General features: G+C 56.8%; 1 protein-coding gene across 1 annotated transcript in view; it reads left to right on the top strand.

Moving 5' to 3' along the window:
* Positions 1 to 10,875, top strand: part of VAV2 (vav guanine nucleotide exchange factor 2) — a 178,767-nt gene extending 167,892 nt beyond the window's left edge. The window contains exons 22-25 of the mRNA XM_082842727.1: positions 1,539 to 1,626; positions 2,673 to 2,796; positions 4,709 to 4,863; positions 8,662 to 10,875. Of these exons, the coding sequence (XP_082698853.1) occupies positions 1,539 to 1,626; positions 2,673 to 2,796; positions 4,709 to 4,863; positions 8,662 to 8,709 (415 nt within the window). The 3' untranslated portion in view covers positions 8,710 to 10,875. The remainder of the gene's footprint in view (positions 1 to 1,538; positions 1,627 to 2,672; positions 2,797 to 4,708; positions 4,864 to 8,661) is intronic.
* The last annotated feature ends 2,363 nt before the right edge of the window (positions 10,876 to 13,238 follow it).

Raw genomic sequence — 13,238 nt, 5'->3', positions numbered from 1 at the left:
GGCTGTTGGAGGACCCCTGGGGTGGAAAAGCTGGAGGGGTCGGGATCTGGGCAGCTAGGAGGAGCCAGAACTGAGGACGAGACCCCCACCTAGGTGGACAAACTGCCACGGTCCCCACGGGCTTTCCAAGAGGCCCCACTAATGTTTGGGCCTGAAACAAATGCACTGGCTTTTCTAAAATACAAAAACCAAAGGACGCCTGCAGCCTTGAAAGTGACAGACGTCTAGTGAGTGTCAGCTGGACACAAGCTGGGTCACCTGGTACATAGGACTTGCCCTCAAGCAGAGACCAGCTGTACCTGCCGTGGGTGGTGGGAGCATCGTAAGGTGTGTGACCCAGTGCAGGTGGGGCCTCCCGCAGTGAGAGTCTCAGTAGGGCCCTGGGAGATGAGTGGCGCATGAGGCGTGCTGGCAGGCCTGTGGCAGAGGCTGGGGCAGCACCCAGCAGTGAAGTGGCAGAGACGTGTCCCGCCTGATAGGAATTCGTGGAGCACCTTCTGGGTGCCTGGCCCGCAGGATTCTGGAGTGGGGCTCAGACGGGTCTTGTCCAAGGAGCTGGGGTGGGGCTGCGCACGCTCAGCTCACTTTGAATCCAGGAGAAACAGAGTGGTGGGTGTTCTCCAAGGCCCCACGGGAGAGGAGGCTGGCCAGCTGGGCGTTTGCTTATATAACAACTGTTTATTCCATTAACTGGTTTCTGGATGGTAAACCAACCTTGCATTCCTGGAGTGTCCCATTTGGTCGTGGTGTAAAGGCCTCTTTATACGTTGGTGTGTATAGATGTGCATATGGAGGGAGCGCGTTGAGGATTCGTGCCTCCGTCGTCATAGGGGATGTTGGCATGTCGTTTTCTTTACTTGTGATGTCGTTGTGTGGCTTTGTGATTCGGAGGCAAGGGGTGCGCGCTCTCCAACGAGGCCACATTTGAACTGAGACCTGGACACAAGGCAGGGTCGTGAGGGTGGCAGGAGGGTGAGTATTCTGGGCTGAGGGGACAGCCAGTGCCAGGGCACAGCAGGCTTGTGCCTGGCGTGTCTGAGGAAGAGCTCCTCCGGCCAGCTGGGGTGAGGGTGCAGAGGAGGAGAACCTTAGGAGCTGGTGTCACAGCTGGGGTGAGGGTGCTCCCTTCGGGCCTCACAGGCCAAGGTCAGACCTCTGACTTACAAACCATGCTGTGAAAGCCTCACCAGGTGATGGGGGAATGGGGAGGGGGACGTCCCCAGTGCAGAGAACAGGCGGAATCCGGGGCAGGACATCACAGCGGCGCTGGATGGAGGAGAGGAGGGGAGCTTCGGGGCCTGAGGCCTTGGCTGACCCGGGAGTTTGGGCTTCAGACGGGTGGCCTGATGGGGGGATGGACAAGCGGTAGGAGACAGGCCCCGGCCGGGGCGGGGAGAGAAGTTGCAGCCGTAGGGGCAGGAGGTGGGGGCCGAGGGCCGGGGTCTTCGCTCAGCAAACGTACAATAAGCCTGGACCCCTGGGGGGCCGGGGGCCGTGTGGCTCGCGCAGTGACCGGCGCTCCCGTGTGCTCTGCCCAGATTCAACGACGAGGTGAAACACATCAAGGTGGTGGAGAAGGACAGCTGGGTGCACATCACCGAAGCCAAGAAATTTGAAAGCCTCTCAGTACGTGACCCCGCAGCTCCCGCCGGCCCAGGTCCCCCACCGCAGCCACACCGAGGAGGAGGGGCCCCCTGCACCCACTCCTGCGGGCCGGGCTTGCAGAGGGGGAGAGCCCAGCAGGGGTCCCCCTCTTCCCAGTGTGGGAAAGATCCAGGGAAACTGGATCGTAGGGCACCTTGGGACAGGGAGGGCCTCGTCGCAGGCCCCCGAGTCAGGCTTCTGTCCCCCAAGCCCCGTGGCGGACACAGTAGGGCCACCAGCATCACGCAGCCCATCCGCTTCCAACGCCCCTACCCCCAGCTGTCCCAGCCCAGCCAGAAAGCCGCGAGAGGCATAGTCCTTCTTAAAATGATTTTAAAGTTGGACCTGGTGTTTCTTTGCTAAACTACACGTGTTCCGTGCACGGAGAACATCTAACTGGAGCATTTGAGCTCTTAGACTGCCCACTGCGGCCGCAGAAACACACCCAGTAAAACAGGGAGTATCCACGATCTGCCCCCAGACCTGATGCTCTCGTCTCAGGGTGAGCCCCCACCGCCTCTAAGGAGAGCCTCGGTGTGGTTTATAGGTTCCTTTTTCAAACAAAGCCCCTGGCCACACTGGACCCAACTCTCAGTTTACCTCTCAACACAGTGAATGCTCACCAGGGGCACCGCCCTCTTCCTGCCCCACTGTAGCCGCGTGGCGTTCGGTCACGTGGATACGCTGGGATTTTCCCGAGGCGCTTCCCTGGTGTTGGATGTGTGGGCGTTTCGAGTTTTTCTCCATTACGAAGAGTGTTGCAGGGAGCATTTGTGTCCATCAATCCCGGCCTTCTTCCCTGACTCTTCCCTTAGAAACTTCTGGGAGAGAAATTGCAGGATCAAAAGTTTGCGATACCACCCTGCCCCCAGTTTGGGTGCTAGGAGGGGCAGCGAGGAGGAGGGGTGTTTTTGGGGGTCAAGGAGATGAGTCCCCTGTCAGAACCTGGGGAGGTGGGAGAGGGAGGGCAGGGCGTCCGGGAGGACTGCCTGGAGGCGGAGGTAGCAGTGAGTGTGTGCGTCTTGCAGGAGTTGGTAGAGTACTACCAGTGCCACTCGCTCAAGGAGAGCTTCAAGCAGCTGGACACCACGCTCAAGTACCCCTACAAGTCACGGGAATGCGTGGCCTCTAGGGCCTCCAGCCGGTCCCCAGGTAACGCCCGTGCGCGGAAGGCTTCCGGTGGGCTGCACTGACCTCGGCCAGGAGCCCCTTCCCTATTCCCACCCCAGGGAGCAGTGGCCCAGGCCCCCCAGCCCTTCACCAGCACCCTCCTGAGCCAGGGTGCCAGGGCGGCCCCATGTGACAGGTGGGGAGTGCCAGCTATGAATTGCTGCTCCGATCGATACCTCTGCCTGGAGGTCAGAGTGGGGAGGGAACAGGGCAGGTCCCTTCTGTCCTCAAATCCATCCCTGTACCCCAGCATCCCCCCCCCGCCCCGCCCAGGGACCCCAGCTACGAGGGAGCCAGAGCCAGTACCTCTGTTTGCAGATGGGGCTCCATAGCGCAGATGGGGGCCAGCTGGGGGCAGGGGCAGGCTGGGCCCAGAGTGTTTGGCATCCGGCCCAGGGCTCTGTCTCGGAGCCAGCCACCCCACTTCCTCCAGCTGCAGGGGCCCGCAGGACCTCGGGTCCCACCGGGGCAGAGCAGGCCAGGAGAGGAGCGACGGGCCTTTAGTGAGCACCTACTGTGTGCCGGGCGAGGGGCTGTGATCTGCACGAGTAGTTTCCTGTATCCTCGCATGAGCCCGCCCACTGGGAGGAGGTGGCCCAGGAAACAGGTGCAGGAGGTGGAGCGAGGGCCCGCGCCGTCCCGCTGCCCTCCTGGTGCCCTGGGCGGGGCCTGGGCCCCCTCCCCGCCGCCTGGGACCGCGCCTGGGACGGCGTGTGGGTGCTCCCCGGCGCCCCTTTCACAGTCTCTCTCGCCTCTTTGCAGCTTCCTGCGCTTCCTACAACTTTTCTTTTCTCAGTCCTCAGGGCTTCAGCCTTGCTTCTCAGGGCTCCTCCGTGCCCTTCTGGCCAGGTACCGCTGCTGCTCGGGGCGTGGGGGGCCCGGCCTGCCGCCAGCTGCCTGGCCGGCCACGGCCCCGGCCTGAAAGTGTCCGCAGCTGCCCGCAGCCGGGGCGGGGCGGGGCGGGTGTGTGCAGAGGGGAGCGGCGGGGGGCGGGGCGGGGGGTGGGGCTGCCGCGGCTCCTGCAGACACAGTCCGGCCTGGCGCTGCCCTCACCCCGGCCATGCTCGCCCCCACGACCCCTCTCCAGCTCATCAGCCACTGTCCCCCGTTGCTCCCCGGGAGCTTTGCGTCTGGCAGCAGCAAACAGCTGGGCGACCCCCTCGGGGTGAAGGTGGGAGCAGACCCGGGGCGGGCCCCACTCGGCGACACTAAGGAGGACCTGTGGGGCTTGGGTGCAGGGGGACAGGTCTCGACTGGCCTTGACCGCACGGCCCTCTACTGCCAGAGGCAGAGCCCTCCCCAGCAGCCACACGTGCTGCCCCTCCCATCACGGGCCATTGTCATCTGTCCGTCAGGACTCCTGGGTCCCGGGCCAAGCTGGTCCAACCGGCTCTCTGGTTTCGTTTGGGCTCTGGAGTTGGGGACACGAGGGAAGTCGGGCAGCAGTGCCCTGGGGTCCAATTCCAGGCACTTTGTCAGACTGCAGGCTGGGAGCTGGGCAGCGGGCACTCAGCTGTCCACTGGCCATGTGATGCCCAGGCCCTGGGCACACGGGGGAAGGCTCCGAGGGAACTGTGACAGAGCACCAACACCCGCTCGTATCCCCGCGGGCACGCTCGCCGCCCGTGACGGCCCCCAGTGGGGCGGTGAGGCTCTGACTTAATCACGGTGGAGCTCAGGTGGGCCACGTGCCCACAGGTTGGGGCTCCCACAGAGGAGCGAGGGGCCCTGGGATTGGAGCCTGGTCTGTCCCACCAGAGCCTTTCCGCTCCATGGGCTCCTCTGTGGGCACAGGGCTGGGCCCCGGGGGAGAGACCCAGCTCGGCCCGAAGGACCCTCAGCCCTGGCGGCCCCGCCCAGCAGCTGTGTGACGCCGCCCGTCTCCCCCCAGCAGTGTTTACGCCCCGCGTCATCGGCACGGCCGTGGCCAGGTACAACTTCGCTGCCCGGGACCTGCGGGAGCTCTCGCTGCGAGAAGGCGACGTGGTGAAGATCTATAGCCGCATCGGTGGGGACCAGGGCTGGTGGAAGGGCGAGACCAACGGCCGGGTGAGTGGGACCGGCCCCGGGTCCTGGGCCCCACGGGGGCTCCGCCTCCCCGTGGTGCTCGGGAAGGTGGGGCTCCGGCAGGCTGGCACCGCAGCACCGCCTTGCCCCGACCCCGTGCCCTCTGACTGTGCCCAGGAGGTTGGGTGTCCCCAGGTTCCGTGAGCCAGGGCCACAGTGAGGAAGCGACTTCCTGGCTCAGATCTGGACCCCGGCCTGTGTGACGCTGTATCTGTGCTTGGTCCTATTCTACGGTCCGTCGTGGAAACGGCAGGGGACAGATGTTGGGTGCAGTCTTTAAGTCCCTTGCACGTACCCAACCCTCTTTGCAGGCCGGGAGGCTGCAGGACTGAGAGTAGGGCTGGGATGTCCTCACGGGGCTCCTGCCATCCCATAAGACCCCGTTTACACCTTGGTGAGATGGGAGGGGACACACAGTGTCCCCAGCCAGCCTGCGATTCTGAAACCCCATGGCTCCTTATCCTGGTACCCTGTCTGGCCCCCCGGCTTTGACCAGTTCCATTGGCAGTCACCCGACAGGGTGCCTGGGCTCCACAAAGCACTGATTAGGAAACGTCCAGTTTTTGCAGGGGCTGCAGCTTCCCACAGACTTGGCTCCCGTCACTTACCATTCCGTTGCCGGGTGGAAGGAACTGGTCTGCCTCTACCTTGGAGGCCCTTGGGTCTGATCCTTTTTCCATCTGACAGCCCTTCAGAAGTGTGAGGCCTCTGAGTCCTAGGCAGTCCACCTAGAGGGCTGGGACTGCTAGCTCTCAAAAGTGCCAAGAGGCGCCTGGAGCTGGGCCCTCACCCCAGTCACGATGTCAGCCAGTTTCCCAGGTGATTTCGATGCAGAGTTCAGTTTTAGAACCACTGGTTTAGAGTGTTGCTAGATATTCCTAGATATAAAGTTGTTGATACTTTAACCCTGTTAGGAATGTCGCAGTTCTTCTTGCTGTGAAGTCTGCTTTACCTGCTGTTTGAGAGACACCAGCTTTTTGAGGGGATTAGTGTTTTGCATGGCATACTTTTTTCTTTCTTGTATTACTTTCAGCTTTGCTGTATTCTTATATTTAAGATAGTTAGATGATAAAATCTTACTATAAATGGACTTTTACAAGCCAGTCTGATCTGACAGTCTTGACCTTTTGATTAGTATAGGTAGTCCATTTACATTTAATGTAATTACTGAGCTATTTAGATTTAAATGCATCATCTGTTTATTTTCTATTTTTCACATCTATTCCTTCTTTGTTGTCCTTTCTTTCTGACTTTCGGATTAATCAATTTTTCTATTCCACTTCTCGCCCCCCTTGCTTAGTTTGTTAGTTACACATTCTTTTCCTGTTACTTAAGTGGTTACCTTAGAGGTTCAATGTACACTTTGATTTCTGACAGACCACCTTAAATTAGTACTTTCACTACTTACCAGACAATGCAAGGACCTGACGCCCTTTGACTGTATTCATTTTCCTTCCAACTTTTGGGCAGGTGTTGTCGTGTTTCTTAATTTGACATTTTTTAACCCCATAAGACATTATTTTTGTTTTAAGCAGTTAATTTTCTTCTAGACTTACCTCTTTTCCTTTCCCAGGGTTCCTCTTTTCTTTCTGCATTGTTACACACACAATCAAAACCAAATTTCTGGTGCCTGAAGTTCCCTCTTAGTATGATTTTTAGTGCAAGTCTGCTACTTATAGATTCTCAGTTTTTGTTGCATCTGAATGCATCTTTCTTTCACTTTCTTTTTTAAATGTTTTCATTATAAAATATTTGTAATTTATTTTGATATAATTTCAAATTTAAAGAAAAGTTGCAGTCCTACAAAAACTCCCGTATGCCCAGATTTACCAATTAAGAATGGTTTGTTCATTTGGTTTCTCATTTGCATCTCTCTCTCTCTCTCTCTCTCTGTAAGTGTGTGTGTGCGTACACTTATTTTTCTCTAAACCATTTGGAAATCAGTTGCAGAAATCATAGTGCTTTACCTTTAAAGACCTGTAGTGTGTATTTCTTAAGACCAAGGACATTTCCCTTTGCTATAATTATCTACTCCCCAGTCCGTATTCAGATTTCACAACTGTCCCAATAGTGTCTTCTCTAGTTATTTTCCCCTGGTCCTAGATCATGAATTGCATTTACTTGGCATGACCCTCAACTCTCTTTAATCTGGGACAGTTCTTCAGCTTTTCTCTGTCTTACGTGACTTTGACAATGTGGAGAGTATGGGCCAGTTATTTTTGTAGACTATCCCTCAATTTAGGTTTCTTTGATATTTCTTCGTGATTAGACTGAGGTTGTACTTTTTGGTGGGAACACCACAATGGGGATGTTTTCTCTTTTGCAGTGGCTGTAGGGTCCTTTCAAGAAGTTTATCGTTTGCCCCATTATTGTGACGTTAACTCTGATCACTTGGTTAAGGTGGTGTCTGACAAGTTTCTCCACTCTGAATTTACTGTAATTGATAAGTAATGTGCAGGGTGATACTTTGCAATCAGATAAACAGGCTCTTCCTCATCAAACTTTCACCTGCTAGTTTTATCATTCACCGGTGAATTTTGCCTCTTCAGTTATTTCTATCGTGGTGGAGAATAGTGACTTTCTATCTTTTTTTACACACTTATTAGTGGGAGTTCTACTGTAAGGAAAAGCTTTCTCTTCTCCGCTTGGTCACTTTCCCCCAGCAATCAGTCATCTCTCCAATGAGACCTGCTTCCTTTCTGTGAGCCATTTTATTGAGTTCATTTTTGAAGGGTATTTTGTACTGGGTTTAGAAGTCTAGGCTGGCAGATCTTTTATTTCAGCACTTCGAGGATGTCATTCCATTGTCCCCAGGCTTCCATCATTTCTGTAGAAAAAGTCCATCAGCGTTCTTATGGTGCTTCCTTTGGAGGAAGTGTCTGCACGACTCCCCACTGGGCTCCGTGGGAAAAAAGTCTTTGTTTTTCATCAGTTTTGCTACACTGTGCCTATGTATGGTTTTCTCTGTATTCATTCTGTTTGAGATTTGCAGAGATTTTCTTGAATGTGTGGTTTGATGTCCTACATCAGTTTTGGAAATTTCTTCAGATAGTGTATCTGCTCCGTTTTCTCTCTTTTCTCCTGGGGATCTGTTCACATGGATGGTAGATCTTGTTCACCATGGCCCACATAATATTTTTACTGTTTTATGTGTGTTTCATCCATTTTCTCTGGTTTTCCATCTCATTACTTTTTATTGACTTCTCTTCCAGTCTATTAGTCGTCTTTTCTGCTTTGTCTAATCTGCTCTGAACTTCAGTCATTATAATTTTCAGTTCTAGGATCTCCATTTGATTTCTGATTTCAGTTCTCTGGGACAGTTTTCTGCTTTTTCATCAGTTTTCTGAAGCAGACGGGTTAGAGTCACTTACGTTTCCTGATGGATGACCCAATACCTGGATGACCTGTAGACTGGTTTCTGCTGTCTGCATTTTCTCTTAGTTTCTGTCACTTGTTCCTGATTAAATGCCGAGCTTGCGTATAAAAGACCATAGAGGTCCTGGATGATGTTATTTTCCTCCAGAGAGGATTTAATTTTTTGCTGGCGGGCAGTTAGCTGGCGGGCAGGTCGCCTTGAACCGCTCTGGGCTGGTGCATTTCAGGGTCACCCCTGCTCCTGGGCCTCGGCTCCGCTAGGCTCTCTGCCTCTTCTCCAGGGCCTCTCTCGGGGGGTGGGCCTGCCTTAGGACGCCAGCCTCTTAAAGAATCGCCCACCTCCACAGACCTCCACTTGCCCTCACCCTTCACACACTCTTAACGTGAGTCTGTCGTCTTTCTCAGATTGGCTGGTTTCCTTCAACGTACGTAGAAGAAGAGGGCATCCAGTGACAGCAGGAACGCGGACAGGACTCGCCGATTTTCTTGGAAGAGTCGCTCCGGTGCTGAAGCCTGTCTCCAGCTCTGAGACTCAGAGGGGAAATGCCCGCCAACCTTCTAGTCTTCAAAAGCCCGTGGGGATGGGGAGGGTGTTCAGAACCCTACGTGTGATCCGTCCCACCATCAGCCTGCCCTTGGTGGCCTGTCCTGGGTACGCCGCTTGTACATACAGGAGATCTGGGCCAGCCCTGCCTGGCAGCCACCACCGGAGGGCCGAGTAGAGGGAGCGCCTGCGGCGTCCCGAGCCAGGCTCTGGGCGACAGCTGAGGCCAGAGCTCACCTTGCCCTTGTCCTGTCGAGACGGCCTGCAGGAGCTTAGGTTTGAATGGCATATGCTGTCCCAGGGAGGGCTGGGGACCTTCCTCTTGGTCCCTTCTGCTCAGCCTCTGGACCCTCCGCCCTGCTGCTCCCAGGGGGAGGCGGAAGGGCCCAGAGCCAGGCTGCTGTGCTCGGGGACAGAGGGAGGGAGCATCGCCGGGGCCCGTGCGGCCCCCTGGCCTCCTGCTGTCCCTCTGCACCGGGGGTGTGCAGAGACCCTGGGGTGGCCGCTCTCTCGGGAGGGAGCCTTGGGAACCTTGACGCTGCCCACCCCGCTCCCCAGTCAGTGGTACTGTCCTTTGCCCTGAGCCCTTGGTGCGTGTCTGTCCTGTCCTGCTGCCGGGTGGATACATGGTTTGCCAGCCCTCCCGTGGGCGGGAAGCAGAGGGGGCTTTCCGCCGGCCTGGTCTCTGCTGTTCACTTTCCTCTCCAGAAGGAGGCCCCCCGCCACCGCCCCCAAGCAGGCGGGCCCTCTGGGTGTCCTGTGTCCTGCAGGGGGGTCCCTGAGGGTCTTCCCAGCCTTTGCACAGATGTCGGTTCTAGCCCTCGGCAAGTCTTCCTTCCAAGGGCTCTTGCAGCCCACGAAACAGGGCCTGCGGCCACAGCCCGAAGTCAGTGCTCTTGGGGAAGCTCCGCCCCCGAGCTCGCCCTCCGCACCCCGCCTGGCCCTTGACCTCTGGCTGGCTTGGCCGGACCCTCTTCTCTCCGCCCGGATGCCGCCTGAGACCCAGTGACGCTGTCGCCTCCGAGTTCCGTGCCAAAGCTAGGGGTGCAGCGTGGGCTTCGCGGGTCCCCCTCTCCCTTCGGTCAGCTGCACGAGGTCGGGCGTTGCCAAGGCTGGCCCCTGCCGGGGTGGGCGCTGGTGGCCACACTGCACCCTGGGGTTCCTCTGAGGTCAGCCTTGCAATCTCCAGCCTCAGCTCAACACAGCAGCATCCTGGCGTGGGGAGTAGATGGGGAGGGGTCTGAGAGGGCGTGTGCAGGCAGGAGAGACAAGGCAGCCCGCAAAGGCTTTTGGGAAATGAGGGTCACAGGATTGTATTTGGGGGGCGGTGGGCAAAGCGGGGGAAGGAGGGATTTTCCACGGAGAGAGCAGACCCAAATCCTTGTCAGGGTGCACCCAGCACTTTGCACGTGACCTCGGCACAGCTGGCCCAGCTGTGAGCCTGGGACGGGAGGGGAGAAGACCAGCCGGCCAGCGCCTTTCGTGTTTACGGTTGTGGGAAAAGCTTTGGTTTCTGTTACTGATGTTGTTTTAGGGTCTTGTTTCGTTTCGTTTTGGTTTTGGTTTGCCTTGTTTGCTTTTTAAGGGAAAAACAGGTTGGTAGTTATTTCCTCCAAAACTCCCATTATATATCTGTGGATAATAAGGAAGAGATTTTATAATAGCAAGAAAATAATGTATATTTGAGGTCATCACGAAACAAGGCGTCGTGATAACGAAGGACACTGAGAAAACCTAATTTAGAACCCTGGTTCCTGTGGCTGTTTTGCTTTGTTTTCGTGTGTTAGGGAGCTTGTCTTGGTTGGGTTGGTTTTTGCACTGCAGGAAGCAGCAGGGGAGGAGGGCCGGGCACAGGCTGGGACGCGGGTGGTTGCAGCAGGAGATGGGACGCCCTCTGGCGGGGCTTCGGACCTGGGGCCTGAGATTAGCTGTGAACACTTAGGAGCCCGACGCATGCGGGTCAGGGATCTGGGGGTCCCGCAGCTGGTGGGGACCCCAAACAGAACACAAACTGTACATTTGCCAATAGGTTTTTTTCAGACCACGGTTTCTACCACAAATAAACCTGAGTTCTTTTCTGCAGGAGTGGCTGGCCTTTCATGCTGGGGAGGAGGGACTGGCCGGATTCCTGTGTGTCCAGAAGGGTCTGCCCCGTCCGGATACTGTCGGCCCAGGGGGCGGTGGCCTGGGTCAGACATGGGCCTTGGGGGGGCTCGGCCTCAGCCACCCGCTGGGGGTCTGGGCGACAGTGACGCCGGGCCACTGACCAGGCACCTCCAGACCGGCCCAGGTCACGGGCTTCCTATGCAGCGCCCTGTGACCCCTCCAGCAGCCCTCAGAGGCGGGTGTCACTGTCTTCTGTTGGGACGGGATTCAAACCCCAGCCCTGCCACTTGGGCATGTCCTTCACCTCCTGAGCATGTTTCTTTATATATATGTGTTGGAGATAAAAATAATCTCTCTGGAGGGTGACTCTGTGGCCTGTGGTAGAGAAAATCAGAACAGTGCGGTAGAGACTTCCTTCTCCCTTACGGGGAAGCAGTGCAGAGGTGGTAGCCCAGGGTGGCTTGGGGCCCCCACCACACCCCAGACTCCCCTCATCTTCAGCATGTGCTTCCTTCCTCATTGTTACCTCGTGGCCCAAGGTGGCTGCCAGAGCTGCTGCCATCGAGGCTGTGGGCAGATGCAGAAGCCGACACAGCGCTTCCCCTTCCTCTCCTTACCCAGGCTTGGGCATGTGGCCACTCCTGGCCACACCGGGGGCTGCAGATGCAGGACCTGGGCTGGGTGCACAGCCTGGAGAATGTTGGGTCTTGTTACTGCAGAGATGGGACCGGACGGGACCCACCTTGGGGCGGTGAGGGCCGAGGGAGACTCGGAGCCTGGCTTAAGCTGGTGCACCGAGAACCAGATGGGTGGACCACCCCCTCTCTGAGAATCTCTCAGGCCTGAGTCCCCCGAGAGGCCAGGTGTTCCCATACCGCCTCCCCGAGAACCAGCCTCTAGTTCTGAATTCTCGTGTCCACACGTAGGGGATGGAAAGGCCCAGACCCTCGCTGACCAGCTCCTGGGCCGGCACTCAGCTGCCCTGAGCTTGGACGGCCCTGGAGAAAGCTCCAGGCCGGGGAGCAGAGAGCTGTGGCGGCCTGAGGGGCAGCTGTGGGTGAACATGGAGCTGGGGGCCCTTGGGGAGGGCACCAGCAGCACCCGCTGAGGGGTCGAGACCGGAAAAGGGTGGGAAGCCCCAGGCCTGCGTGTGGACGGGCTGCAGGCCCAGCGGGGACAGGCCTGCCCGCCCGAGGTTACCCCAGACGCTGGGAAGCAGATGGGAGCCGTGCACTCCCGGTCTCTGAGGGTGGCTGCCTGCGGGCTCTTAGGGGCACTGAGTGTCCTCCCCCTTGATTCTGACGACCGCAGACTCCCCTTGGGCAGGGCCACCGTGGAGGCCTCTTGTGTCCAGAGTCTGAGAAACACTCCCTGGGTGAAAGAAGGAAACCCATTTGCTGAGGTGACGTGGACGCCTCTACCCGCCACTCCACCCCTGTTGACAGGAACACCCTGGAAGACACAGAATGCAAGGCTGAGCTTGAGAGAAGGGGCCCATCCCGGAGAGCAGAGACCTGGAGCAGAGCAGCTACCGGGAGCCAACGCCAGGGCAGCCTCTGGGCTCTCGGGCCACCTGGGGTTGGGTTGGGACCTGGGATTCTAACACGCGTGGCATCAGCCACAGGTCCTCACAGGCCAGGGAACTCTTAACACACGTGGATCAAAACAAGATCACGGACCAGGACAAATATTTCAATGTGTTTTTTTTAAACTTTCCAGAAATAAAAGAATGAATTAACACAGAATGGTTAACCCTGGGCTTCAAAGAGAAAATAAAATCCATAGGGCAGCAAGCGAAAGATCAAGTGCCTTAACCGGGAGAACAGCTTGGGTTTGCCCTGGACCTCCGCCCGTCAGTGTGCCCAAGGCTTCGTGCTCACAACGTCTAAACGGGAGGCAGCAAGTAGGCCACGTCCCACCCGCAGCATCTCAGGGACTGTCCCGCGTGGGAGCGCTGCTTACAGAAATGACCGGGGTCCAACCTGGAGCCGGAGGAGGGGGAATCCTCCACCGCAGGGTCGGGGGGGGGATGTTGAACCTCTATCTGCAAGAACACGTCTCAGACAGGGTGAAGATTTGGTTTCCGAACCTAATATAACGATTCTAAACCCCGTCCCTTAGAGAGAACGAATGTCAAAATGATTTCAGGAAAGCTCTGGGAAGAGAAAAAGACAGGAGGTGAGAGGCAGCATAGGTGCACTGGTTTTCTTATCTTTTCCAGGTAGAAGTCAAGACCTGGTCTTGAAACCTGAAAACTAATAGAGGTAAGTATGCTTAACAGCATAAAGATAAACACTAAGAAAGAAGAGATAACGAACTAAAGTTGGATGGA

Source organism: Leucopleurus acutus (assembly GCF_964270905.1).
Source record: "Leucopleurus acutus genome assembly, chromosome: 7".
Classification (NCBI taxonomy): domain Eukaryota; kingdom Metazoa; phylum Chordata; class Mammalia; order Artiodactyla; family Delphinidae; genus Leucopleurus; species Leucopleurus acutus.
The sequence above is the reverse complement of the archived record's forward strand: the minus strand, read 5'-3'. Positions and strand labels throughout refer to the sequence as shown.